This window comes from Mya arenaria, chromosome 5 (assembly GCF_026914265.1).
Source record: "Mya arenaria isolate MELC-2E11 chromosome 5, ASM2691426v1".
NCBI classification, from domain to species: Eukaryota; Metazoa; Mollusca; class Bivalvia; order Myida; family Myidae; genus Mya; species Mya arenaria.
In genome coordinates this window covers 12228818-12255128 of record NC_069126.1, presented here as the reverse complement: position 1 = coordinate 12255128, position 26311 = coordinate 12228818, and the positions used below count along the sequence as shown (strand labels likewise).

The window sequence follows — 26311 nt, the reverse complement described above, 5'->3', positions numbered from 1 at the left end:
TTTATTTCTTGTTTTATTTTTATTTAAAGTTGTTTATCATTAATTAAACCCCCACAAAAAACCCACTTGAGTTTCTATATTCTAAATCACAAGTACAGGTATGCATAAATCAAAACTCATTCTTTCGTAAGAATATTGTCAAAGTAGTGGATACTATAAAAAATCAACTTTAAATGCTTCTGTAATACGAACCCAGAAATATCTTTATAAGGGTACAAAATATAAGTTCACATCGATCTTAAAAAAGCTATTTATTATTTTTTTGGCAAAAAATACAAATCATTGCGTATTGTTTATTTAAAGCAAAAAGCGTTTAACACATAATTTTTACATTTAAATATATTTTTAAAACATAAGTGAGCCCGTCAGATATTTACATCCAATTTTAATTAACAGTTCTCCTTCAACGATTTGGACGTCAATGACTTTATGCTGGCGGATTAGAACATTAATAGTGTCTTAATTCAAACCACTTATTATTATTCACTGCCCCCAGCATTTCAGTTCACGTTTTACTCATTGAATTTAAACCCAGTAAGGTACAGCTATATCTGGTTCTTGTCGATAGTAATAGCGTTTAGGCCCGCTCAAAATACTAAATTGGCAATTTGCAGTTAAAATATGTTATTGAACATTAAGCGGGGTATAGTCGCCCAAAACAATATACGAGACCTGTCACAAATCATCATATTGTTTTAATTTAATTCAGTATATTTAACAAAGCGGATATACGTAATTAAATTATCAGCATTTAAATAGGGTATTAATATATTGGTAAATCACCACACAATAACAAAAAATAGCGTACAAAGTGTCGAAATATCCAGCATGATTTATCAAACAAAATAGATATAGCAATTTAACTAAAAACATTCAAATATTGTAATAAATGTGTTGGTAAATCATCACACAATAACAAAAAGGTCAGCGTACAAAGTGTCAAAATATCCAGCATGATTTATTAAACAAAGTAGATATACGCAAATTAACTATCAACATTCAAAAAGTGTAATAAATATATAAGTAAATCATCACACAATAACAAAAAGGTCAGCGTACAATGTGTCAAAATATCCAGCATGATTTATCGCCCTTATACTGAATTTAAGCGTACTGCCCGAGGAAGAAATGTCATCCTTTTTTAGCGTAACTTCTATCTCAGTATTCGTTGTCTCCTGCCACTGTATCAAATCTCCTTCGCCATTCTCCTGACGCAAGGTCACTTCGTAATACAGCGGATGGGTGGAATCAAATACGTTTGACCATTCTGCTTTTGCTTTAAGAGTTTTCGGGTCCCATGATGTTACGACCGATCCTCCTTGAAATAAGACAAGGTTAGGGTAAACAATTAGAGTTAGTCTAACAAATACAGTTGTTAGTTGATGATATAAGTTAATAACAAACAGAGTCCGCGCCTTGGGAATTATCGAATTAATGACTTATACAGCATGGATATTCTTATGCGTCTGAAATATGGAGATACTGCTGGGACTGATGTCGGTTTGATTTTCGATGTCATTTTGATTAATAATATATAATCAGTTTTTTTAATAAACGAATTTTATGCAATAACGTACCCGTGTTAGTTGGTTTAGATGTAAGAAGATAGAAGCCAATGGTTTTCTTTTCACTATACATGTGAATTTCGTTAACGGCCTGTACTGCTACTTCATATTGGCCATCCACAAGATTCAATCCGGTAAAACTAGCAAAGTTAACATCAAAGGTACTACCGACGACTGTTTCAGAGAACGAGGTGTCAGCACCAACTAGGGATATCTGAAATCAAAGAAAAGCCAGACGAGCTAATGTTATGATAATTGTGTAATATTATGATAGGCAATGTGAAATCAGGCTTTTTATCCGATTATCTTTAAACGGAATAAGCATTAATAAAAAAGCAATATAATAACGTTTGTTTCGACTAAATCAGTAGAATGCTACTGGTACTGATTTATAAAATACTGGCATTAGGAAGTATATAGATAAGTAATAACTCACCAAATAATTATTTATTCCTTCATCTTGTCTGAAACCCGCCCACTGAAACTTGATTTTAGTCCTGTTGCCATGGTACCTTCCAATAGCTGGGTATTGTGTCTCGGATATTGCCATTAAGGAGATGTATACGTCATTTGTTGCCAACGACATGTTTAAAACTTTCAGCCCGTCTGTAGAAATAGAAGCCGTACGACTAGCTGCATTCGTGCATGTCAAGGTCGAAAATATTCGATCATACGGTGTTGCACTAAGAACTGTTCTTGCAACATTCTCCGTTATGGCTATCTGTGTATAATCTTGAAGCGATGTATCCATTGGTGACAAGCCTATGATATAATTAATTAATTAAGTATTTACACGTGAAACCTTATCCATTCAACTATTGAGTACATTTGTTAAAACCTTGGGTGAGATTCCAAAGGAAAATTAGTCTACAATCAAACATATACTTGAGTATAGTTCATGTTTTTAGCAATTATTCATGTATATTGTTTGCTTTAGAAATACTTTGAAATATTCTTTTTATATCTTTTTATAAACACATTCTTTGAGATAATACGTGTTTAAAAAGTATAAACAATGCTAGATATTAATTCATACTATGCTTTTATAGGGTAAAATGAGTTGAGATTAAGACTAAAATTTGACTTGATTTGTGATATTGGGGCCTGGTTTGCGCGAAACTAGTTTCATATTTTCCCGCAACTGTGATCATATTTACAGGATAATTCAACATAATTTAGCATACGACTTCGGCAATTCTAGTGTACTTGATAATTAATGAGCAAGTATTGTCTGGAATAGTACTGAACTGATTAAACTAAGAAATAAGAACAAATATTTGAGGAATACAATGGAATATAAGGACAAATCACAGTATTTCAATATTTTATAACAACTCCAAGCGTACCCGCTTTAGTATGTGTTTTTATTTGAGCATGTCTCTTTAGAGTTTTTGGTATTTAGTCGCTGAATAAACGGGTACATGATCTTAATAGGAACGGTATTGATCACTTGAAAGCATAAAAATACATGCGACCTACTTTATTGTCACTTATATATAATAGTATGTAAGTCAATGTAATTAGATAAAAACATCAAAAGTATAAATGTACCTATTGCCCAGGAGCATTCCTGTATTCCCGATTCTGGATCCTTCACTGACCAGGCCATGCTGATGTTGAGTGACGTTTGAAATTGGATATCAAAATCTGCAAAAGTAAAATATGTGCTTCTAAATATGAAGGTAAATTATGTTATACATAGGCAACTACAGGGACAAGCCAAGCATGTAAATCTAACGATTAGCTGGTTCAAAAACCCGTGATCAAAACCCAACATACTCGAAACAAACGGCGCGACCAGACAACAGACGTGTATCTAATCTAATTTAAATTAAATTAAAAAGTCGCTATCAATATTGGATGAGGTTGCCACTTTGGAACAAAATGTGAAGAAAATATGGTTACAGTAAAATACATTTCCTTCGTGGGCTTTTATGTTAAGATTTGCAACTATAATTAAATGTTGGGGCATGTATGAGGTTGCGTACTCGTTTACTAGAAAGTAGACCCCGGTAAACTGCTGTTTCACTGTCAGTTTAAAGTTGGTAACCCCAACAATACTAAATGCATTTGTGGTGTGTCTGTGTTGTTTTGTTTGTAGTATGTCTGTGTTGTTTTGTGTGTAGAATGTCCGTGTTGTTTTGTATGTGGTATGTCTGTGTTGAGTTGTGTGTCGTGTGTCTGTTTTGCTTATATCATTCTACATTTTTATGAGTCATATTGATAATTTAAGATAAGGAAAGTGCACCGATACATATGTCAATAAATTGTACGAAAAATGTCAGTACTGTCACACAGGAGTTTCATACCTGAACTATCACCATCGTAAACGTATTCAAACTCCGGTGGTGTCAAATCTATATAAATCTGCTCGGAATGGCTCACCGTCCTTAATCCTGCCCCGTTAACTGCCATTATGCTGACAAACACAACTGTATTGTGTTGTAACTGAATTGTATTGCTTGACGCAAATTCATTTCTACCAACACTGGTGTATTCTTGTAGCTGTGTGCCGCCCCGAACAGTACCTGATATATCATGAGAAGATTTAGGAAAATGCAGTTCTTTAAAATAAAGGCAACTAAATATATCACATGTAGATTATTTTCCCATGACCCTAAATAACACTGCTATCATACATTAAATATATATTCACAATATCTAAATGCCGCCATAGTTTGTCTTAAAATATGAATACATTCTTTTTTCTTAAATCACATGAATTTAAATACAGGTCAATTTAAAGATATTATTTCTGTGTACGTTGTTTTGCAACTTTATTTTATAGAGTTTACTGTATTAAATCACTTAACAATATCAACCAACATTATACATATCCGCAAAAATAATATCTAGTGCATGCAAATTTGCAAGGTTTTTACCACTTTTTACGTACATGCAAGTCCTATTAACTTGTTATTTACCAATTGCCCAGAAGTATTCTATAATTCCACTTTCCGGATCTTCGAAGTGCCAGTCTGAATAAATAGATGACCAGTCGTGAGCATGAATAGTTAAAGCTTGCAGGTGTTTAACATCGGTGCTGTTTTCCAGGTAAGTTTTCCCGGAATAATAACGAATACTAATATCGTCTATACCAAAGCTGGCTTTATTTTCAGCTCCAAACGTTACTGTTGTTTTCCCCACAGGAAGGTTTAAAAGATAGTGGTGTTCTTGCCAAATTACCGCTTCTGTTAAGGATGGCTTTTTATGCATCAGAAATACATGCTTGGTCTCGTTGACAACGACATAACCATCTTGAACTGACATCTGCGTTAATTTTGTTGGCCTATTGGATGTGTAAAACTGTAATTTAAATTTCCCGGAATGTTCAACAATTATTTCTTGAGAGACACTTCCCTGCAGTAGCAAGTAAGAGTTCCCATGAGGCAGGTTGTGGGCTTTTATAGCTTTAAGACAGGAGTTATGTCCATTCCAAAATGAATTAGGCAAATCTTCGCACTGCAGAGAGCTGTTTGCAGCATATTCAAAAGATCCATTGCGTACGAGATTTTCGTCGGATAAAATGTAAGTAACCCGAAGAGGTGGCGTTCTATCGATTAAAACACCATCAGACGCTACTAAATCGGATATATGTCCAGCCATATCGTACGCACGAACCTCACTGAACAATATTGCTCCTGTAAAACATTTAAATGGAGGACTTGTTTATTAATAAATATGGCAAAGTTGGTGACATTCATGTTAAAGTATCGTATATTACCTACCAGTAGTTAAATGTTCGAAAAGGGAGAACTATGAAAATACTTTATAACAAACTGACAAAGTAGCAAAGTGATTTTTACGGTTCTTTTAAGAAATATTTTGAGAAAAGCTTGCATGGCGTGTTTTTGAAATGACAGAGAATAAACGTAAACATAAATGGATTTCGCGGGAATGCAGATTTATTGTCACGCCCTCGAAATATTTGTTATTCTTATTTCGAATTTGGGAATAGGTAACGATAAATGACGAAAAATGTATATGTATTCATACCTTGGATAAATTCTTCTTGCGATTTTCTCTCAACATAGGCCCATAACCCAACATTGATAAATGGCTGTATATCACATCGACCCTTGTATTTCTGGGACGAAACACAGTGTTCATAATGGTCAATTCCAGAGATAGCATCACTAAATCCATACCAAAACGAGGGAAGCTGGTTCGATGAATTCAGAAACTGGACATCATGTAAAACTGAAATAAAAGAAATGCTATGGGAACAATTAATCCCTTTGATCAATTAATCGGTACGATTTACTACGAGTACATCTGTTGAGTGGACTAAACATAAACTGGTATCATTCTGAGTATTTATTAATTTATATCCCTAAGAAATATGTATCGTACACATGATATTCCCATTAGTATTGCACTTGTTATTTTCAATCAGAAAACTAATTCCAATGGAATACAGATCAATACGCAAAGTGATACCTATGCCGTCGTTCACCGTGCCACCTTCCGGTTTTTCATTATCCAGCATAAAACCATCAGAACTGAGAGTAGTGTGGAGTCCAGCATGGTTGAAAGCTTGCACAACTGAGAAATATCTCGTATTTTCTTTATACTTAGCTCCAGTAATATCATATTTTGTCACGGATGCATTGATATTTGTGGATATTACATGTACATCTTTACCTAAAATGCATCGCAATATAATTGCACACACTATCATGTTTACAATAGTAATATAATATAGACCTCTTACAATGCATTAGAAACAGGAGCAATTGACGACCGTTCAGATATATGTGACACTTATATTTTGTTAATTCATCGGGTGGTCGTTAAAGCAAACGCTTAACAACCAACGTTAATCATACATCACATAAAACAACTTATCGAATTACCAATACATGTATTCAAAGAATATATCAATTGTAATTCTACGAGTATTCCAAAATTGTAGTTAAGGTGGTATCTTATTTTGTTTTTCAATATCAATACAAGTATAAAGAGACACACTGTGTCGACATAACAATAATATCACCTATTTATGAAAATAAATTTCAATATTTGTCTGATAAAGAGTCAATTACAAAGCATTTTGTAAGACTGCTATGCCAGAGTCTCGTATTGTATCTTATTCGTTGGTTGTCTGTAGTGACTGCAAATTCAACATACCGTTAGGTTGTGTACTCAGATAAAGGTGAAATTTCTTGATAGAGTCACCAAGGAATTTTCCAGCCCAGTCTACCATTACATGGCTCGTATCAGAAATATAATCAACATCTTTAAGACTGTTGGACAAAACCTCCTTAACACTCACACCTCGAATGTTTGTCGTTTGTGGTGGTTTTGATAAAATAGTTACACCGCTGCTTTTAAAAATAGCGTATGTGTTATCGCCATACCATGCTCGTATGAAGAACGAATATTTAAAGTTTCTTCGGAGAATACGACCTGTGACACAATGATAAAGAGAGACGTTGATTATTTCAACCATACAATCGAACCGTTTGTAGATGAGCTAAATTACGTAAACAATATGTATGTTATCAGGACAGAAGTTCTGTAAAATATCGTTTTTTGAATATAACAATAGACAGAAACTAATAAGTTAAAGAAAGTTAGCCACAACACGACGTAAACTTTCCTTACGGGACTTAAGTTTGTTACCTCATTAAACCAAACATTCTAGAGTTTACCGCGTTTTAAAAGTAAATGAATGTATTGTCTGCACGGCAAATGACAGAGTCAAAATAACAGGAAATTTACCTCGTGGTAGCGTATACACCCATGACATATGTGAACCTGCGTCGTGCCAAACTCTGTCGGTAATTTCATCGAATACTCCTTTAGGAGTTTCATACTTTGATTCGCCAACACTCCATTCGTACCTGTCAATGAATGATTTATATATACGCATATACTTGTTTTGAATCACAACTACAAATAAACAACTATTAAAAAACAAGTAATTTATTTACTTTGACACTAAAACGGTAGAAAGAACTACCTTTATGTTTTCGCTGGCCCGAGTTCAGCTAAAGAGCATGAACTAATTATACAATTAAAACAGTTAAATACCATAGTGGGTTTGATTTTCCAGTGTCCACCACAGTCCAATCGGCGGCTAAGAAGGAATCGAATGGTGAATATTGGACTGCTTCTGTATTCTCAATCAAATCTAAGTCGAGATGGTCTCTTACCGATACTAAATTTACGTTCTCTAACAATACAAAAATTGATATTTTATTATTGACAATGATTTTATCATCACTCAGAGGCAGTGCAGTACTTAAATAGTATGCTTCGGTGTGTGTTAAGCCATAAATGTAAGTCAGATCATGTTGGAAGACAAGGCCTAACCTATCCAGATAAACACAGCTGCACAAAACAACAAACACAAACAACACGTACATCAGCATATCTGTATTTACAAGCGTTGGGAATAAAACATTCACGGTCAGCAAAACACTTGTCCAAACATCTATTCGGGCAAATTACAATGAATAAAAGCAAGGCTATGCTGTAGTGTTTACTGTTTGACCTTGGCATTGATATTGTCAAGAATACGATGGAAACTAAACTGAAGAGTGCAGCAGTCAATCATTAAGAAATTAGTTAAAATATATGTACAATGATTAAAGCCTAACAGCCACTAAATGACACAAGGAAAGAAAACGAAAGACACGGATTACATAAATATTAATATGTCGTCATGAATAAGTATTGGACAGACGCATCGGAACGGTAGGTTAAAATCAGTTGGGGCTTCAACTGGTTTATGTAATCAAAACTTCATAATCGTGTGCCAATATTAATCAATAAGGAAAATGCTAAAATAAACACTCAACAAAGAAAGGAGTTGTAAACTTGGGAATATTCTTCATAAATTCGGGTTGCATCCAAAATTCCCCCCGTATATTTTGCCCATTTTTCTCCGAAATCTGAATCCTTAAAAAGATATTAAATTTCGTTTCTAGGAAAGCAATCTGATCAATCGCCAACTGTGAACATATACTGCAACTGCACTGGATAAAGCTTCCACACGCTTCATTAACGATAAATCGTATTCTGAACAAGTAAGGCATATATGGACAGTCTACACTTTATTTCGTCGTTGAGCGTAAAAGCCTCATCATCAAGATATTTGGTTGCATGCTTACCGATACTGCCAGATATACAATCATTACTGGTGTAATGGCATCTGGCTGATACAGGAGCGCACACACAATGTCCGAGACAGGTTTCAGCTTCACAACGCCTTACCATGGACAATAATCCTCCAAATAAAAGATTAAACTGCGCGTGTAATATTGGGCTATGAAGTCCGACCTGTTGGGGGAGAAATAAGATTTAGAACAGGAATCAAAACAACACATTACAGTTTCTCAAATGAATCTGGCTCAAACAAAAACAAAAAATATAAGGTTGTGTGAAATGTATACAATGTTCAAGACACATGTGTGTATTTTTATTACAATGAAACAACACATCATAGTCAATACACAAATATATCTCTTACCGTGTTTATCGCATATACGCTGACATAAACACTCTTTCTGTTTGACAGGGATTTTGTTCTTACTGAGTAGGTTTGAACGAATCCTTCCTGATGCTCAAATCCAATATCGACATGTTTTACCTTTATTAAACTATCGCTATTCTGAAAATAGTGAAAATACAGAGCTAGTTATCTATAGAATGTATACTTACACAGATAAATAATACATCACATGTTTTTATCATCACGGCAAGCAAAATCAGCATGGTGGAGTTGGTATGTATTAGTGCATGTCAGGGTATTTTTTTTCATTTCTATCATTATAATTATTATATTATTATTACTTGAAATATTATTACTACTTTTATTATTGTTATAATTATCAAAATTATTACAATTGTTGTTTTATCAATATTTATTCTTATTTTTATCCTTAATTTTTATCATCATCATCATCATCATCATCATCATCATCATCATCATCATCACCACCACCACCATCATCATCATCATCATAATCATCATCATCATCATCATCATCATCATCATCATCATCATCATCATCATCTCATCATCATCATCATCATCATCATCATCATTATTATTAATACTTTTATTATTATTATTATTATTATTATTATTATTATTATTATTATTATTATTATTATTATTATTATCATTGTATCGAATAACTACCTTGTTTAGATCATTCGCCATATATCTTGTTCCAACGTTTATTATATACGTGTCAATCCCACTATGAATATCCTCGAACCCCAACCAAGATATATTCAACATAATTGGATTCCATTTCATCCAGTTTTCAGGCTGCCTTCCTAGCTCAGATGCATGGTCTGTGTTTATAGCAAAGGTACCTATAACACAAATTATCCTATAGATATATAGTTATGGGTTTAATTCGGCACTTGTTTTTGATAAAGATAAAGAATTAATTTCCTACAAAAAGGGAACAATACCCATGGTTGGAGGAGTGCTGTCGACCAATAGATTTTCATACAAAGATTGTGTGCACAGTTTGGCACCGTTGCACACAGTCAGCTTTATGTCGTAATAGCTTCCGTCATGGAGGTCCAATTCCAACAGAGTATAATCGGTTGCGACAGCATCAATCTGACATAAATACAGTGTATTTTTCTTTTTTAAAAGTGAATTAAACATTTCGAACAAAATCTTTTACATGGAAAATTACGTGGATATTCTTTAGCAAAGATGTAAAGGTCAATTTTGGTTGAATCAGGTTGAGTGATTTCCGATTTAATAGAAAATAAACAGGTATCACCACAGATTATGTCTCTTGTAGACCATACATGATGTTCCGTCAGCAATTTATAACCAAATAGGATTACAATTACAATTACATATCAATAAGATAAGATAAAAAAATCACGATACCTTTACAGTTGATATATTGAAGTCGCCTCCCATGTGCGATGATACAGATAAATACTGGGCGGAAATTCCTGAATCTGAATCTGAGGTATCCCAATAAACTTTTAAAGACGACCTTAATAGTGTTGTTCTGTCATAGCTGTTACTCCTCCCAAACGGAGACAATGCTAACTCTTTGACAATCGTCGGCGGGCTTGTGTCAACAACAAATCCGTTGGAAGACATTTCAGAGAAAAGTCCTACAAAATCGAACATCACCAATTGACTACCGTTTATGTTATTGAAATTAAAATCATATTTATTCATGTCGGCGTATTAAGATATAATTCTAAATGAATTTTTGCGTGTTATTTGTATTTATGTCTATGCTATGTCTTCTTAAATGATTAAATAAACATCTAAGTGATGAGATCTAAATACTGTTTATATATGATAATTTACATTGAATTTACCCGCTTTATTATATGCTCGAACGGTGCAATAAACGAGTTTTCCCACAGGGAGAAGAGTACCAGAGTGAGATTGAACATCAACAATGTACGCGATTTCATGGTTGTGTACATTTGTCGCCGATACTATATCGTCTCCACCTTTAAATGTCCCAAGTCTCCAAACGTAGTGACTCAATCCAGACTGAGGATCCGAAAAGCCAAACCATTTACAGCCAACATGAGTTCTGTAAACAAATCCCATACGAAATGATACGTAGAAACTTAGTTTGAGAAATGTTCGATACTTTTTGTATTACACAAGGTATAATAAATGCCATTTTGAAATATTCACTGTATTAACTGCGAAATAAACCATTTCAAATGAATTGGGAATTTTAACTGAAGCTAAAGTGTTTAACATTTGATTAGTATACGAACACCTTTGTGAATTTAATTCTAAATCAATGAAGCTTTATTTATTTCAAAGTAAAGTCTTTCAAAACCTTGAAGCCTGATATTCATTATCACTTCCACTGAGGCCATCACTAACTGTTCCTCTAGTTGGTGGCGATTTGTCAATTAGAAAACCGTCAGAAGACGCTCTTGAACAAAGCATAGCCGTGTTGCATGCCTTCACGCTTGTGTAGTAAAAACGGCCTTCCATTAGCAACAAACCAGCGATCTCCATTTCTGGAACAGAAATGTTTATGTTAGATCATCTCATGGACACAATTAGACTATTCTAGAAATATAATCAGAAACTTATAAACAAATAAGCTAAAGCTAAAACAAGCTTAAAGCAAACTAAGTTGTTTAACTGCTACAATGACATAGTAAGTACATACATACACACATACATCAACAACTGTTTTAGCTTGAAGATCATGAACATAGAATATGTTTTCAGGTAAGATTAGCTTTGATTCGAACTAAGCTTTATGCTATGCATTTTTCTAATCGATATATCTATACAATAAACAAGCTGCATAATAAACTTAAGAGTATAATTTCATCCCACGTTGGGTCTAATGTATTGTTCTGCAAATGGAACATGCCTTTGAGTAAACATAAGTATGACTGTAAGTAAAAAAAAAACATTCATAATTGGTTTTAACCATAGTACGAAGCGTGTACCATTTTTAATCCCAACAGATTGTTCCGTCAGCACATCGTCACATTCCTTACACGTTCCAACGCTTACAAAGTATTCACGAACGGGAGTGTGTGCATCAATAAAATGTGTCCAGTAAGCCTGAACTGTGTTTGATGATGTCATGTAATCGATATCCGTATATGTGCCGTCATTTGGACCGTCGTAAACTAAACCAGAGTCTGGTGGCGTTGTATCAACAACAAAAGCCCAAGATGTGTCCATGGTAAATAGCCCGGCGTTGTTATAGGCCTGAAGAATGTATACGATAAAAAGTACTTTTAAATTGTTAATAGCAGTACAGGATTATTATGGTGTTCATATGGGTATTGTGATGCTTGAAATGGTGTGTCATATTGATATAAGCAATGTATTCTTAAAACAATTGCTAGCGTCAGGATGTACTCTTAGTGTATGTATCGAAATCGAACAGATTTTAATCAAATTTAAAAAAAAAACAAAACACAAGTACAACAGCATGTAGCTGTAGCAGAAACGTTTATAGAAATTAATATCACTACCTTTACTGTTACAAAGTACGAATGACCATCTTTCAATATTCGTGATGGATGCAGCTCAGACTCGGCACAATCTCCGTGAACTGTTTTATACTCGAGAACATCTTCGTATCCATAGCTTGTACCAACAGACCATTCGTATCTGTTGATTCCACTCTCTAGATCTTCAAAGACGTTTTTCCAGCTGGAAATACACAACGGTGTCAACTTATAACGTTTCACCTTTGATGAGAGATACAATAGTTATGCTTGTAACTAAACACTTGGCGCTCTTCTATTATGAAAATTAACCACTTGAAACAAAACAGATTTAAAAAAATATGTTCTGCTCTTATATTGTCGCTACATCTGATAAAACTCTGTTCAAATGTATCACGTTTATGAATAAACGAAAATGCTTCGTAGCTAACATATTATGCGTACCAAGCAGTTATCGACGTTGTATTCAATATATGCCTGCTGGGTAATTGGATCAATTTCCCAGTTACTCTCGGGGGTGTATGGTCAACGACAATAGAATGTGATACCTCACTTGTTGATAGTCCAACGTGGTCGTATCCTAAATAAAATTATTCTTTAAATTCAAACATAAACAATCACAACTTTTGTTGATAAACGTATCATTCAAAAACACCCCGATAAGACACAACACATAAATACAAGTTATCTTGCCTTTCACTGTTGCATAGTAGGACAATCCGTTTTGGAGAAAAAGGTTATGGAACACTTTATGGTTCACCAATCCAACATTCACAAAATTATTAACATCGTTGCCACCTGGTGATGAACCTGTTGGCAAGCAGAATACTGCATATTCAATCATATACTTGCAAATGCATTACATGCTATACAACCTATGGTATACCAACATGTAGAACAAAGCAATATTCAGAAAGACATAGTTTTAATAAATCAAAGAAATGTTTTACTTAACACTATCAGTTAAACACAGGTGCCAGATACCTGTAAAACACATACCTATGCATAATGCGTAGTAAGCAATTCCACTTTCGTGTACATGGTATCGGTGTTCCTCTATATCAGAGAATGAATCCCACATCACAAGTATATCGGATGTTGATATCTAAATGTTTAAAATTATGATTAGTACTCGAAACATATGTTCAGCTTGTTTGTCTCACCTCATTATTATTAGTAATTTGTTTAGTCATATTTGTTAGCGTTTGAGTTGTGTGAAAGACATGATATAATCTGAAGAACTTTTTATTATTCGGTTTTACATTTGAGGATGCCACACTTACAAATATTCAAGAAATTCAATTTAACTAAATAACACAATAGTTCAGCAGAAACTCGTTGTAATAATGCAACAACGACATAACAGTACAATGTACCAGTTCGCACTTTCAGAATGGAAACCAATGTACCAGTGAACTCATTACATGCCTGATAGAAGTGATTCATGTCCTGGCCAATCCAAACCTTCCCAGCAATGGGTGGGGTTATATCCACTGTAACACCGTCAGTGCATTCCATGAACTCATCAAGATGCTGTGTCCACTTCTCATGATATAGGTAGGTCTCATTGGCATGGATGCACACTATGTATCGTTTGCCATGTGTAATGACTCCAGCATCAAATTTTGCATTCATATATTCTCCAGCTACAAAAAAGATAGTGAATAGTGTAATAAATATGAGAAAACTCGTTTTACAACAAATGTGATACTGCTGAAATGTACTTTGCAACCCACCTTAAACACAACAGAAAGCAACATAAAAATGCATAATCTTCTATCGTAAGATATACTTTTAAACCATATATAAGACATACCTGTTTCCCCACATGCAATCGTTTCCGGGTGCGTGCATGGATAACGGAGGCCAACAGTGTCATTTGTGCCAAAGAAAATCGTAGGATCCTCGTTGCTAATTGAAATAACTGCCCAATTATAATGTTTATACCTGAAACGACATGAGAGTGAGGAGATCAAATAAATACATGTTTAGCTGTATGCTCCAGCATATACATTGCATTGTAAAGTTCATCGATTTACATTTGATTTTTGTAGAGAAAATAGAGGAAATGGACAGTCTGTCTAAGTTCACAAAACCAAAAATTCTAAGCAATAGAAGAAACGAGATGCGCTGGCGCTTGGAAATGGTAAAATGCGCACATGTGAATAATGCAACCGAAATAACACGGACGGACAAGTCCAGTATACAATACGCCACCTATGCATCCGAAAAGCTTGACCAATTAATGATGCCATTGTCGTATCCCTATTGGTTACCTTAATTTCGGCCAGACGGCCGATATAATATTTGTGTAAGAAGTGTAGTCTTTGTCGTCCTCATTCCAATCAAGATTTTGTTCTAAGAATATTTCTCCACCGATCGCCTGCCCATCTGTTTAGTGAAAATAATAAAATGTATTTCATTTAATTTTCTATACTTACCTACTAGATTGCCAACAACGAAAGCCAGCAAATATTGGTTTAAGATTTTAAAAGCAAATATCCGCTAAAAGAATAATACCTTCTAATAGAACACTTTATAATAAACCGGATGTTAAAGAATGCCATATAACAAAGTGATATCAAACGAATTTTATCAGATATAGGGTAAGGGTTAGGATAAACTATATTTAACAATAAAATATAGTGTTTGTATAAATGCACTCATCTTTAAGTAAATAAATCTATTAAAATGATGGTCTTTACTTGAACAAAAACACCCACTTAAGTCAAATGTAAACGCAAACCTTGTTTTCCAATGGTTTTACCGACTGCATCAATGACACTGCTTGGCTTTACTTCTTGTAAATTGGAACAGTTCCGTATTTCGGATGAAATGAAAGAATATGTTCCCGCCTTTGTAATTCCTCTGATCGCTAGTTTCCAACATTTCACAAATCTTATCGTTAGAAGGGGAATGATCTCAAACTGAATCTAAAAAGATAAACATCACCTATATTCATCCTTCTAAGATGTATTTGTCACTGCTAAATGATCGTAATGCGTTGTCGCTTATCAAAACTTTAACACTAACTTTTATCTGCTAAGCAAATTTTGCACTATATTTATACACTTTATACCGCTGTCTCAGATTCCGATGTTATACCGATGATATCCCATTTGTTGAGCAATTCAGAGTCATTCTTTCCATCTGTAAAGGCGTATTCATACCGCAGGATGACTGTCAGAGCTTCGTTCATATCCTCAATGTCACTGTCCTTAAATCTATCCATGGTAACTGCTATCTGTAAATTTATATAACTATTATCAAGCAAACATAATGCTGTGCCAATTTTAAATGCATTTTGGAAAATGTATAAAGCAATTGTAATAGTTGCTTTTGGATTTTCTATCATGTTTAGATACATTTGATGGCAAATACATTGAGTAATATATCACAAAGGAACACTATCGATAAGTTATTACCTTGTGAACTCCCATATCGTAATTTACAGAAAGAGAACCAGTGATAGGCGGATTCGGAATAATGAAGACACCGTCACTAGACATTGATTTGAAGCAGAATTGCTGAGCACAGGTCTTCACAGATATACGATACTTCCGTCCAGGAATAAGATACAGCCCAGTAACATGTAAAACGTCTCTGTTCCGTAAAATCTGATATTCTGACAAAGGCGTCCACATATCTGAAATCATATTAAAGTAAAACATGCACATTTTACAGAAATGGGTCGAATGCAATGTTTTGAACATCAATACGGACGTTTTAAAAGAGCTAGTTGTTCTAAGGTGCCGATCTACATACCTACTACGGGAGCTCTCTTTTCTACCCTCCAAAATATGGTCTGCATAAACTGCCTCTTATCTTCGGGCAACCGCCAGAAAGCATTAAGCGACGATGTCTGATACTGGTAATCGATATCTTCTGTACAATCAAAGGTGTCAAACTGCAATAGTTAACACATTTCGTAAACATCAAGATTTAAATCTCGTATTTCTATTTTGGGTATGGATAATGCCTGATTAACGTTGACAAGGAATACGAAAAGCTTTTTGTTTGATAAACATATGTGGAAGTTGAGAGTAAATGCCGTTATTCCTTAGACACTGTAATAGTTCGAACAAAATAACTTCGATTATTATAAAGAAGTATTACCTGTTTGTCGTGAGACACTGTGTAGAACTCTGGAATATACATTAAATAAGTATATTACACAGGTAAATGATTAACGAAGAATATACAATGATATTTCATTTGTTAATTGACTATTTGGAAATATTGTTTTGGTAAAAATTATTTAGCGCGTTTTGGCTTCAAATAATTAGACAATTACCTTTTGTGACTGAGTTGTTGCATCTTATGCCATCAAATATTTCAAATGTGTGCTCTTCTTCAGGAATAACTACAATCACACCGTCGGATGACGCGCTAACATTACCCGCAATGCTTATTGCAGTAACCACTTGGTAATATTTCTAAAATGTTTTAATTCTTTACGTAAACTATGTTTATAAGTAAGACAACTAAAACGAAAAGCTTAGTTTGATACATATTTTACAAAAAATGTCTCTTGATGAAAGAGCCTAGCATTTTTTTCTATTAAAATCACTATGACCTTGACATCGACCGTACTGCTCCAAAATCAAAAGCGATTATTTACAACCTATGGCAACTGTGCATACCAAGATTGAAAAAAACAACAACATAACCAGGTCGTTCACAAACTATTGATTGGGGGAAATGTGTGAGGCCGACGACGATGCGGAAAACGACACAGGTGACCACTACCGACATGCAATCCCTATGTTTCTGTCATGCTTTGCGGGCGATACCAAAACAAGATTGTTATTATTATTTAGTTATATCATTGACTGACATTGAATTTATCGTTACCACATAGCTCTGAAGACGAATCCCGTTGAAAGTGTGTTGGTCATCAGAAGTAGCTGTTTCGCAAACAACATTAATGCCATTCTGGTCGTTTATACATATTCTATATTGGACATTGGAGTGGGGATGATAAAATCCATTCCATCTTAAAGCGAGTACATTCGTTTTGCTTTGAAAGTCTATGTCATCAATGTCCACAAACTGAAAATAAAAAAGTCAAACGATTTGCCTCATCATTCAAGGATGATATCTAGATGACAACGTGTCATTAAAATTAACATTCAAATGTTCGAGAAAAATATATTTTCTTTTAGTCAAGCCTTTAAAAGTCGACATGTTCTTGAATTGTGATTAAATGTAGCGCAAGTATCAAATAAACGATTTATTTAAAATGACAATGATAAGTGCAAACACTGACAACGATGGAATAATTGCACAATTAAAGTAAGCTAAATACATAAGCTCCAATGACAATTATTGCGGCAACACATCATATTTAAAACGTGCTCGAATGATATGTAAAACGTGCTCAAAAGTACCATTCTATCAATTTAGATTGATTATGCGTGTCAGTATGTTCATGTATAACTATAACCGTTAAAGGTCGCATGAACAAAAATAGAAACTGCCAATAAACAAAGTCTTATCATTGTACATGGTGCATACCGGGCGATCGTCGCCTGGGTCGATGTCATAAACTACTCCAGAAGACGGCAATTTGTAGTAATGGGTGTATTTTCCTGAAGATGCAACGACAAATAACCCAAGTGGATCGGTAGCTTTGACTGTCCCATAATAGTCTGTACTCTCGTGTAAGACCCATTTCAGATTACGCATATCGACTGCTGTACAATTTGTCGTATCATTAATGTTACAACTCCCGCCACTTCTTTGTCCAGAAAACGTAATGACATTTGATGTAAACATGGATGATCCTTTAACAATAATCAAATATTTCAAAATGTGAACCTTCTGCACATACATGTTGACAACGAAATGAAGCCAACAACGAAATATATCTTAACTACAGGTACATGCACATGATAAATAAATCTATGATATGTTCCGGCTTAATTCTGTTCAAACACATACCCAATGCAAACTCAAATTTCAAATCTCCGGATTCCCCATGATCAACGAAATCATCAGATCCCCAACTTGCAATCAAGAAATTTCCTTCCATGTGTATGTGTATGGAGCCCACAAACTCTGGTTTTGAGATCACAACCATGATCGGTCCGACCGCCTTTTGCACATTTTAAGAGAAAATAATAAATATCAGAATAAAAATGCTATTCCCAAGAATTGTTATTGCCTTTAGACTGTACACATTTCGCTATATCGTTTTAAAACTAAGCATATAATAGAAAGATGTGTAGCTCTGTTCGAATCTAATTAAGTAATAAGGTAATTACCGTTGTATCAACAACACCTGCTTTCGATGTTACTTTCAGAAGTATAAAGAACTCTTGTCCATCCCAAATACCGGGATGAACTAAACGCATAAAACTATGGTGCATTGAACTCTGAAAACTCATAATATCTGGAGTATGTGTATTGTCAGACGATAGTCCAATATCAAAACTGTTTACACCACTTGGACCTTCAGTGTAGTTCCAAGAAATTTCCAGCTTGAAAAGAAAGATAATAAATCAATCAATGGATAAAAAAATACAATTTACAATAAAAGTTACACATGAACCTTCAAACAATAAATATGCACTTACATGAGAATCAGAGCGGATAAACGTAACACTGTCTCTTGAAACACTGTTAATACTTTCACAAACGGTTGAATCAACTGAACTGTTTAGTAGCCTTGGAATAAGTTGGATATCTGAAGTTTGAACATCGAACGCCTTTTGTCTGTTTAAACGACAATACAATACATAAAGAATTGCTATTATGTATAAACTGTTATGTTATGCAGCTCAGAGATATACATTTCAAATATAAAATTTAACGATATTTCTGCTGACGATTAAAATCATCACGATACATTTGCTAGCTTGTGTATGTAATTATTTAGTAAAATAATTAAGGTGGAACTTGAAAAGGATATACTATCGGGATCTACCTGTGCTACACCAAGTTACGATTCTTCAAAATGCTGACTTAATTAACTCGCTAAAGCCTGTTTTAATGATTATAAACAGACTTAAAGGAGATCCTTATGTATTCGTAATTAATAAGTTATAACATGGTTTACCGGCACACCCTTGTTGGGTTTTGAATCGCCTGAATTACCCTATTTTTGTTCAGTACAAATACTTCATCTGTAACATTGTCTCGGATAATTCTTGGAGTAACAATGCCACCGTTTATGACAACTTCTGATATCAATGTTGGAGTGCTATCGATAACCACTCCATCCGAACACACTGGAACACTCGGGTCCAACGCATGGTTATATGCAACGACGGTCGTATAATACTGCCCTTGGGATTGGACAATAGTGCTTGCAGTCGTTTCATATGTCTTGACAATCTGAAACTATATTAAGACAATTTTGGTTTAACAATAAAACAAGTAAATTTCATTTTCTTTATGTTCATATGAAAAATAATTAGAAACAATTTTTTTTTCTTTACTTTAGTTAAGAAAATCAAGACTATGACAATAACCTCCATTTATTGCATTTTGTAATTCGAAAGCTATTTATTAATTGTCCTACGATTATAACTAATCAGTTTATCTAATTGTCACAAAGGATAGGTTGTTAACTATTTGTTTCAATATTGCGTTCTATTATTATAAAAGTCTGCCTCTAATGATGTATTTATTCGGTTACCTATTTTAAGATAAACATTACACAAAATCAAGTGAAAGATAATTTGTAGTACAAATCACCTCTGGGTTGGTCTTGTCATCGTGCATTTCGTCAGCTGACAAACATCGTGTCGCAAAACTATACATATAAAACTTAATACCGCTCTCTTTGTCTAGAAATTCATCCCAGTGTGCAGTTAGAGTTAGCGACTGTTGAAAGTCGAGCTCGGGTTGACCTAAAGTACCATCATGTACATGGCCCGCATTTGGAGGGGAGACGTCGATTGATACCTGTTCAAAATGTCTGGCATCAGTTATCATGAAATTTGTTAATAAAATAAAAAATAAAAAAAACAAAAACAAAAAAAACAACACTTTTTAGTACATGCGTTCTGGTGATTTAAAGAAATGTATTTCACTCTTAATAACAGTGAAACAACATTTGTGGTGATGTTAGTTAGCATGAGTTTTTAGTTCAAGCTCTTGCTATTCATAACGGTCACACTAGAAAGGCATGAGGTTAATATAGTATTAGCGCACACAGGGCAGAATATCAATGAGGTTTACGTAAGATAAGAACACACACGGCGGAATATCAGCGACCTGCGTTGAACAAGGTTTGGCACTCATGTCAAATTTCACATGACGGACGGTTAATTTTCTTAACGTTGAAAATCGGTTGAATGCTAGAAAATGCTTCAACGTCGAAATATCATACTGGTTAGCGACCTCTTTTCGGCCGGAAATGGAGGTTTTTCCTATGTAACTTTTGACACAAGATAGCAATTACGATAAAACTTTACACTCAGACAGGTTGGCTCTTTCGACAAAAACTGTGTAATTGTTTTTAAAAATAGCGAAGGATTCCGAATATTCCCACGTGCAAAGTATCCCCATAATTTCGCTAAAATAAGCACCCTACTGTACCAAGTATTCGCCAACCCCCAAATTCGCTGTTCTTAGAGATGTTTTTCATATATTTCTCTCTAAACTATATCTTCAAACATTTTTATTTTATTTGACCAGTCTAGCGACCGTTTAAAATGACAATTAATCAATAAATATAATATGTTAACTATTACATACTGTTTATGTATGTTTCAAATGATACAACACCTACTCGGTAACCCTCCTCTTTGCAGAAAATTAAAAAATCTACTGGGATTCCTTTTTGAAACATGACCTACAATGTACAGTATGCATATTTATAGACTTCCGAAGAGGGACAACGCATGTCCGTACAAGAATGTTATTATTAATTCAAATTTGAGTTGCTTCTCTTAGACGAAAAATTCGGCGATTAAATTACTGATTTCAGGTTTTACCATTTGCTTTTTCGAAAAATACAGCAATTTATAGTATTTGTATAATTTAACACCGGTTTTACACTTTATAATGACAAATCAATAATGTCGTCTGATAGTGCAAGGTATAATGAAATTAAAAAGTCCTTACAGGGCCTCATGCAAATGAGCGCGCGCGTGATGACGTCATCCCCGCGTGCAACTTATAAGGTCAAAAGTGTAAACAATGTTTATTTGGGTCAAATTCCACATACTACTTACATTTGAACGCAAAAAACAGCTGATATCTGTCAAAAATTATGCCGCAATGAACCGCCAGACTGATTTGTGTAAAATATTTCGTTTTGACTGGTTTTAACTGGGTGGGCGAAAAAGTGGTACGGGCGAATAATAGGTCGCTAACCAGTATATTAGTTTGTTTCAATGTAAGATCGTATTTTATTTTACTAGTGGTCATTGAAAAGATATTTTGACGATATGACCTCACTAAAATCAACATTTTTTTTTTCATTTAGATAATTCATTTCCCGCTGTTTCTTAATTTCTTTCCCCGATTGAGATACTCTTGTTTGACACCAGAGCCTGTGGAAGCCTCTCATTAAGGGGAAGTAACCGCTGCGTGGAGTTTGCTCCAAAATGCGCGAGCAAAAGGTACACGAGCATAGAATGTACCTTTCCTCACTCAACCTTCAACTTTCCGAAAAAACAATAATTTAAATTTACACCTAACAATGAACACACGCAATGAATTTGCAACGACAGTATTTTCTATTTGACTTTGTTACTTTATCGATTTTTGGATAACAGATGATAAGGCAGTTGAGGTATGTCGGTATCTGACCAATACTGGTTTGTATATAATAAAAGTTACATCCCTTGTCATAAAATAGATCATTAATAAATGATTTTTGAAGTGCATATCATATGATTTGTTTATGTAATCTTCTTTTACACACTAGGTTTATTCCGATGCAGTTGGACTTATAATTACATAATTTAACCAAACCAAAAGTGTTCAGCAAATCGATTTTCATTCATTTTTACATATATATTTCTTTTAACAAAGGGGAAGTGCTACCTTGTGACTCCGGACTGTAGTCAAACCGGCATTATTAACGGCAGTAACTTCGATGTAGTATTCCCTTTCATGCACTCCTTCTGATTTTTCTGCATCGATCCCACCAATGTGTTGAGTAGAACCTCCGGCTGTCTTAATATCTATTACTCGAGGAATCACTTGGAAGTGTTGGTGGAAGCAGCCGTGGTAAGGAGAGCAGTAACAGTTGTGACCTCTAGTATAGTTCGCATACTTTTGTTCGCATTCCGTCAGGGTCTAAAAAGGGTAATAAACAGACGACATTCTAATTTTAATGGACTAACGACGAACAAATAACTTATCGTAATTGATTGTGAAATAATAACTTAATAATCCCGCAACACGAAACGAACAGTGTATGTTGTAGTCTACAAATATTAATCGATGGAAAAAAACATAACATTAACCTTATTTCTTGTTTTAAAATTTACATGCATTTTGCAAATTTATATCTTTACAAGATCAATATAAAACATCAAGTGTATACAACTATTTAATTCAATGTGTTCATGTCTGTAGTCGTGACGTCACGAAAGTCGTTAATTTCTTCAACATGCATGCTTCCCCATTCATGTTTTAATTTGAAGATGTCTTTCGAAATTATTAAGTATTGTCTTTAATATTTAATGGAAACTGTCATACAAACTCGCGAAAACAAGATAATAATTTAAGGTTTAATGTGCAACATGTGATAATTTAGAATTTACAAAACTGTCTGATTACATACATTTGATTCATGTTGCGGAGATTCGTACGAATGACCGTGTAAAACCTCTGTATTACTAAAGTTGTCAAACAATCGCCAAGATATTTCGTATAATCCGCTATGTGCGTCAAATGCATTCCACTCGATCCTGAAAATAAATGCAGAGAAATCGTTTATTTGCAGACCCGCCGACTTTATCTCCATATCACTATAGTGATGTAATACATTTAAATAACACAATGAAAACTACCGACACAGACCCAGTAGCATTATTCTAGCCAATATCCTAATTTGAAAGAACAGGGAACAAGGCCGAAACACAATCAAGAAACAAGTAGTTACAATATTACTTTAAACATATATCGAAACGTTAATTTAGTAGCTCTGATCGTAGACATTTATAACCTTTAAGGGACGTGATTCATATTTTCATTAAACACCCAATTGGTCTGTTTGATACAGTTTATATATAGTTTATATATTATTTATTATTTATATATTCATATATGATGTATAAACATGAAAATCAACAGATTAGCTCAAGCGATATTACTTGTAATTTAATTGCCTATACAATTAGTACCCTTTTAAGGTGAATTGTAATTGCCTCACTACTATACATCAAAACAATACGGTGCATTTGTTTACTTCAAATTAGGTGTATAGAATAACTGAATGACGAAGAAAAATACTTGCAAAACATGCCGTTGCTTTTGTCATGTTTGACATAAAGACGATCATGTTGTTCAAAGCAAAGTATTTAACAACGGAAATCTCAAATAGGAAGAAAAGCTTTATCGTTTCTCAAAGAAACTATCAGCTCGAACAAATTATCAGTATTATTTTACACCACAGACATTCTTTAAAATTTAAGATTCAGAAATAATAATGCTGTAATTACTTAGAGGTCAATACACGGCGTAGCCGGGCTGTTGAGTGATAATTGGCCCGAGTGACTCATAATGGCCCGAGACGTAGTCGACTTAATTTTTAAGTTTGATTGCTTCTTTTGAAAGTTTACCTGCAATCCAGTTGTGCATTCTTATTGCCTTCTGGCTTGACCACGATTAACTCACTCTCCAATTAAATTTAGTTTTTGAGAGTCAGCCAAAAGGCAAACAACATTTTGTTGTCATTTCATGTTCCCATCAATTTCATTTGTTTATCTTGAAAGATCAAAAACGTCTATCCGAATTTTCTAAGTACGAATCACTGACATCTGTCGTTGTATGTCTTGAATGTCAAAATTTAAATAAACCTGAACACGTAGCAAGTAGAACGATTGTTTGTACTTAAACAGACAAATAACTCGTATTATTAATTCCAACATGTATGAACAGTTGTTGTTTTCAAGTAGATTCTAAATTCAATTTTACCGCTTCCTTTGTTTTGTTTTTTAGAATGTCAACAGACAACACTGTATAAAAACGCCGCCGTATAGTCCACACCGGTTATCAAACACAAGCATATTTTCCTAAACTGCGTTCGCGTTTGTCTCCCTTTAGGATTTTACTAATGCATTTGTTCAAGCAGATCAATACATATTGATTTTTCAGTCAAGACATTATTTTACAGTCGCCAAAATTGATTTTAATGCGAAAATTGAATTCACGTGCGAACGTTCTACGGGCCGCAAAATAATAATCGAAAATCGGCCCGGGCCGCAAAACTGATAAACGCTGAGTCATGCAAATAATCGCGAAATTCCTGTACACATGTGTTACTATATATAGTAACATATGTATTAATAGTATCTTTCTTACGTCATATCAGCCAGCTCCGTTGCGTTATGTACACTGATGTTCACAATATCCCCTCTTGTAAGCCAAAGGTTTTCAATGATCGGAGGTGAAGTGTCGATCCAGACGGTGACGTTATCTTCGGCATAGGCGTCAACAACGTCGTAACCTCTTACGGAAAATGTTACTCGTTTACCGTCCTTGATCGCAATACCGGTAACTCCTGCTCGTTGTTGATTAAACTCTGTCTGGGTTATTTGATAAAAAGGTTCGTCTGTGGTTATAGCTTCATAGGTCTCAGAATAAGCCAGTTCAATACGTACAATACCTACAAGTGGTAAAACTGCACTATACATAATGTATAATATAATTAAGAATACATGATTAGTCAATTTAACTGGAAAATAAGCATATCTTTAATTAAAAACAACAACAAGGTATTAGTTTATAAACACATATATTAACAAATGGCAAAGGAATATAGTTCTTGCCTTTAATATTGTAAATATTTTCCCATGTCCTTTCTGAAACTCCGGACGTGTCATCTAAAACAAAAGGCACGGAAGTAGGTGACGGTTCAAATCGACATAACCAGCAATTGTTGTCATGACGAATATTTTGGAATCTGTATGCCCATACTACATCAATCGAATCCGTATTTTGTGTAATCCATCCATTTTCATTGGCATTCGAAACCACTGTGGCACTGCTTGTGTTTAATGAAACCTCCGATATATTGTCAAAGAAAAATAGCCTTCGTGCCGTCTTTGTATTTCCTGCATGGTCGACAGCTGTTAATTCTACCGCGTATGGACCAGGGTGTTCCAAATTCAGTGTTGCCGTGCGCTAAAATAACAATGGATCATAAGAATAAGTCGACACTTCTTTGGCGTTAACGACTTTAAATATTTTAAACGTTTCGCTACATTTACTTTCTTAACTTAAGCAGTTTTTGTTAGTGCAAGAATTGATATGGGTATACAAATATAACGTACAGCGGATGAGTACGTTGTGATTCTTTCTCCAGTCGTTCCATGATCCTGTTTCAAAGTGTTGCTGCCAGCATTCTTTATCATATACAAATGAATTATGTATTCACTAATACCAGAATTATCGTCTGACCATCCATCCCAATATAGCGCTAACTGGTTCTGAAATCAAAGATAAATATTTGATCATTTCATGATGCGGTCTTTTTTGTAAGCAATACAGTGTGTTAACGCACAGAATATGAATGCATACGCCAGTCTTATCCACTTTTAATGTTCGATGACACAATATATGCGTTCTTGTTAAATTGACTATACTTTATGAAAACCTCTTGTTAGTAGAAGATT

General features: G+C 34.4%; 1 protein-coding gene across 1 annotated transcript; it reads right to left on the bottom strand.

Annotated features, from left to right (window-relative positions):
* Positions 1–246: 246 nt before the first annotated feature.
* LOC128233572 (uncharacterized) lies at positions 247–26115 on the bottom strand. The gene is made up of 44 exons (XM_052947309.1): positions 25970–26115; positions 25466–25820; positions 24999–25302; positions 23257–23383; positions 22512–22766; positions 20211–20420; positions 19570–19853; positions 19088–19226; positions 18776–18991; positions 18453–18606; positions 18027–18295; positions 17364–17561; positions 16804–16945; positions 16626–16654; positions 16275–16416; positions 15935–16155; positions 15589–15753; positions 15256–15442; positions 14786–14900; positions 14326–14456; positions 13938–14155; positions 13509–13614; positions 13203–13319; positions 12954–13089; positions 12534–12714; positions 11997–12264; positions 11366–11552; positions 10884–11107; positions 10435–10670; positions 9999–10152; positions 9718–9896; positions 9043–9183; positions 8684–8852; positions 7602–7743; positions 7290–7411; positions 6696–6974; positions 6006–6209; positions 5562–5765; positions 4490–5206; positions 3875–4093; positions 3117–3212; positions 2002–2327; positions 1578–1779; positions 247–1318 (listed from the first exon to the last, which is right to left on the bottom strand). The coding sequence occupies exons 1-44, from the start codon at positions 26048–26050 to the stop codon at positions 1032–1034; spliced, it is 8838 nt and encodes a 2945-aa protein (XP_052803269.1). The 5' UTR covers positions 26051–26115; the 3' UTR covers positions 247–1031.
* Positions 26116–26311: the final 196 nt, after the last annotated feature.